The sequence below is a fragment of the Bidens hawaiensis genome, unplaced genomic scaffold (genome assembly GCF_021521415.1).
Source record: "Bidens hawaiensis isolate Kalapana, Puna unplaced genomic scaffold, B.hawaiensis_p1.1 tig00047582_1, whole genome shotgun sequence".
In the NCBI taxonomy this organism is placed as follows: domain Eukaryota; kingdom Viridiplantae; phylum Streptophyta; class Magnoliopsida; order Asterales; family Asteraceae; genus Bidens; species Bidens hawaiensis.
In genome coordinates this window covers 88,241-89,859 of record NW_027498515.1, presented here as the reverse complement: position 1 = coordinate 89,859, position 1,619 = coordinate 88,241, and the positions used below count along the sequence as shown (strand labels likewise).

At 34.2% G+C, this 1,619-nt stretch overlaps 1 protein-coding gene across 1 annotated transcript; it reads right to left on the bottom strand.

Moving 5' to 3' along the window:
- Positions 1-689: 689 nt before the first annotated feature.
- On the bottom strand, positions 690-1,389 carry LOC143597116 (uncharacterized). The gene is made up of 2 exons (XM_077075708.1): positions 1,077-1,389; positions 690-975 (listed from the first exon to the last, which is right to left on the bottom strand). The coding sequence occupies exons 1-2, from the start codon at positions 1,339-1,341 to the stop codon at positions 719-721; spliced, it is 522 nt and encodes a 173-aa protein (XP_076931823.1). The 5' UTR covers positions 1,342-1,389; the 3' UTR covers positions 690-718.
- Positions 1,390-1,619: the final 230 nt, after the last annotated feature.

The following is a 1,619-nucleotide window of genomic DNA, read 5'->3' as shown; positions in this document are numbered from 1 at the left end:
AGGGCGCCTGGTTCATTCTTGAAACACCGTCACCACCACTTGGTAAGAAGCGTGATGTTAGCGTCTATATGAGGGGTGAGACCCAAACCACCCGCTTCTTTTGGAGAAGTCACCCTATTCCAATTCACCCAATAAATAGATATTTTACATGTGAACTGGTATTGTAGTTTATGTTATTGTTCTTTTACGGATATAATTACACAAATGTTGTATGTGGTTTGCCAAATTGGTGTTGCAAATATCAGCCTTAGCCGGCATTTTGCATGTTTATTGATTTGATTGGTTTGGAATATGAATGTGCGGTCTAGTTTTAGGTTTTTTTAGGCTGCAAGCTTATTTGTCGTTGTTTGATTGGTTGGTTTTAAACGTATATTTGATTAACCTTTCTATTTTTGGTAATTAATAATTATCCCTTTGTTAAATGCGTATAGCTTTTACATACCTCATTTTTTATTAAGTTATAACAGAATATCGAACATTTTTTCAATTTATTTTTTAATATAGTATTACTAAATTAAAATAAAAAAGTGATTATTTGAAAAGTTTGTTATACTGTAAATAAAGGTAACATAACTACATGTAGTATCGTCAAAATAACACACAAAAACAATCCATATATAATTTTATTATTTCTATAAATCTTCAACCCAAAACAAAAACAATTATTCATCACTTATCAACCAATTCAAAGTTTTAAACTGAACAATAAGACGTCTACTTAGAACCAAAGAAACGATGGTATCACGAAAAATTTCATTCCAGACTGGCAGTGAAAACCGTTGCTTTCTCCACAAGCAAAGTAATACGGCTTCCATTTGTTGAGCACAAACTCAAACCCATCTCCTCCACCTTGTGACGTGTTTGCAACGCGTTTCGCCCATCTTAAGTCGCACCTCAAAAAGCTCCATAGATTTGGCAGCAAATAAACACTGTGTGGATGTATGTTGGTGTCGCTAGGTGGGTCGAATTTGAACACTACATGATCATCAAATTTAGTGTTAAATGACTAAATCATGAATAAAAATATGAATGTTTTTAGCAATTATAAGTATCAATAACACCATAGAGATACTTACCGAGAGTGTCATTGAAAAAGAAAGGAGCATTTGTCCTAGCCCATTCGGTATAATTGAAACCAAAACGCCAGTTATTGGATCCACCGATAATAATCCGTCTGGAACCTTGAGCAGGCTTTGGGTGTCTAAATGGCTCGTTAGTGTAGTTAAAATCGAATTTCCAATTTTGTGGGCCCTTTGGGAAATTCGGGTTGCTTGTTCCCAGTGCGAATAGGGTAACAATTACAGCTATCAAAAGTAGCGATTGCTTGCGTATCAAAGCCATTTTACTTCACTTTGAGCTTTCTCAAATGGAATAAAAGGGCTTGAATGCAATGAGTTTGGGTTGGTGATTTCTGAAGTTTAGAAATATGTGTTTATATAGAGGTTAATCAAGCAAAGACTTAAAACTAACAAATGGAAGTTAGCCTAATACTTGCTTAGTTGGTTGGTATATTGTTGAAAACTTGTGGACCTTTTGTATATAGTCTTGTGTTCTCATTTGTTGTAGCAGATACACAATATCATAGTGAAAGTATATTGACTTATTATCTCTAAATTTGT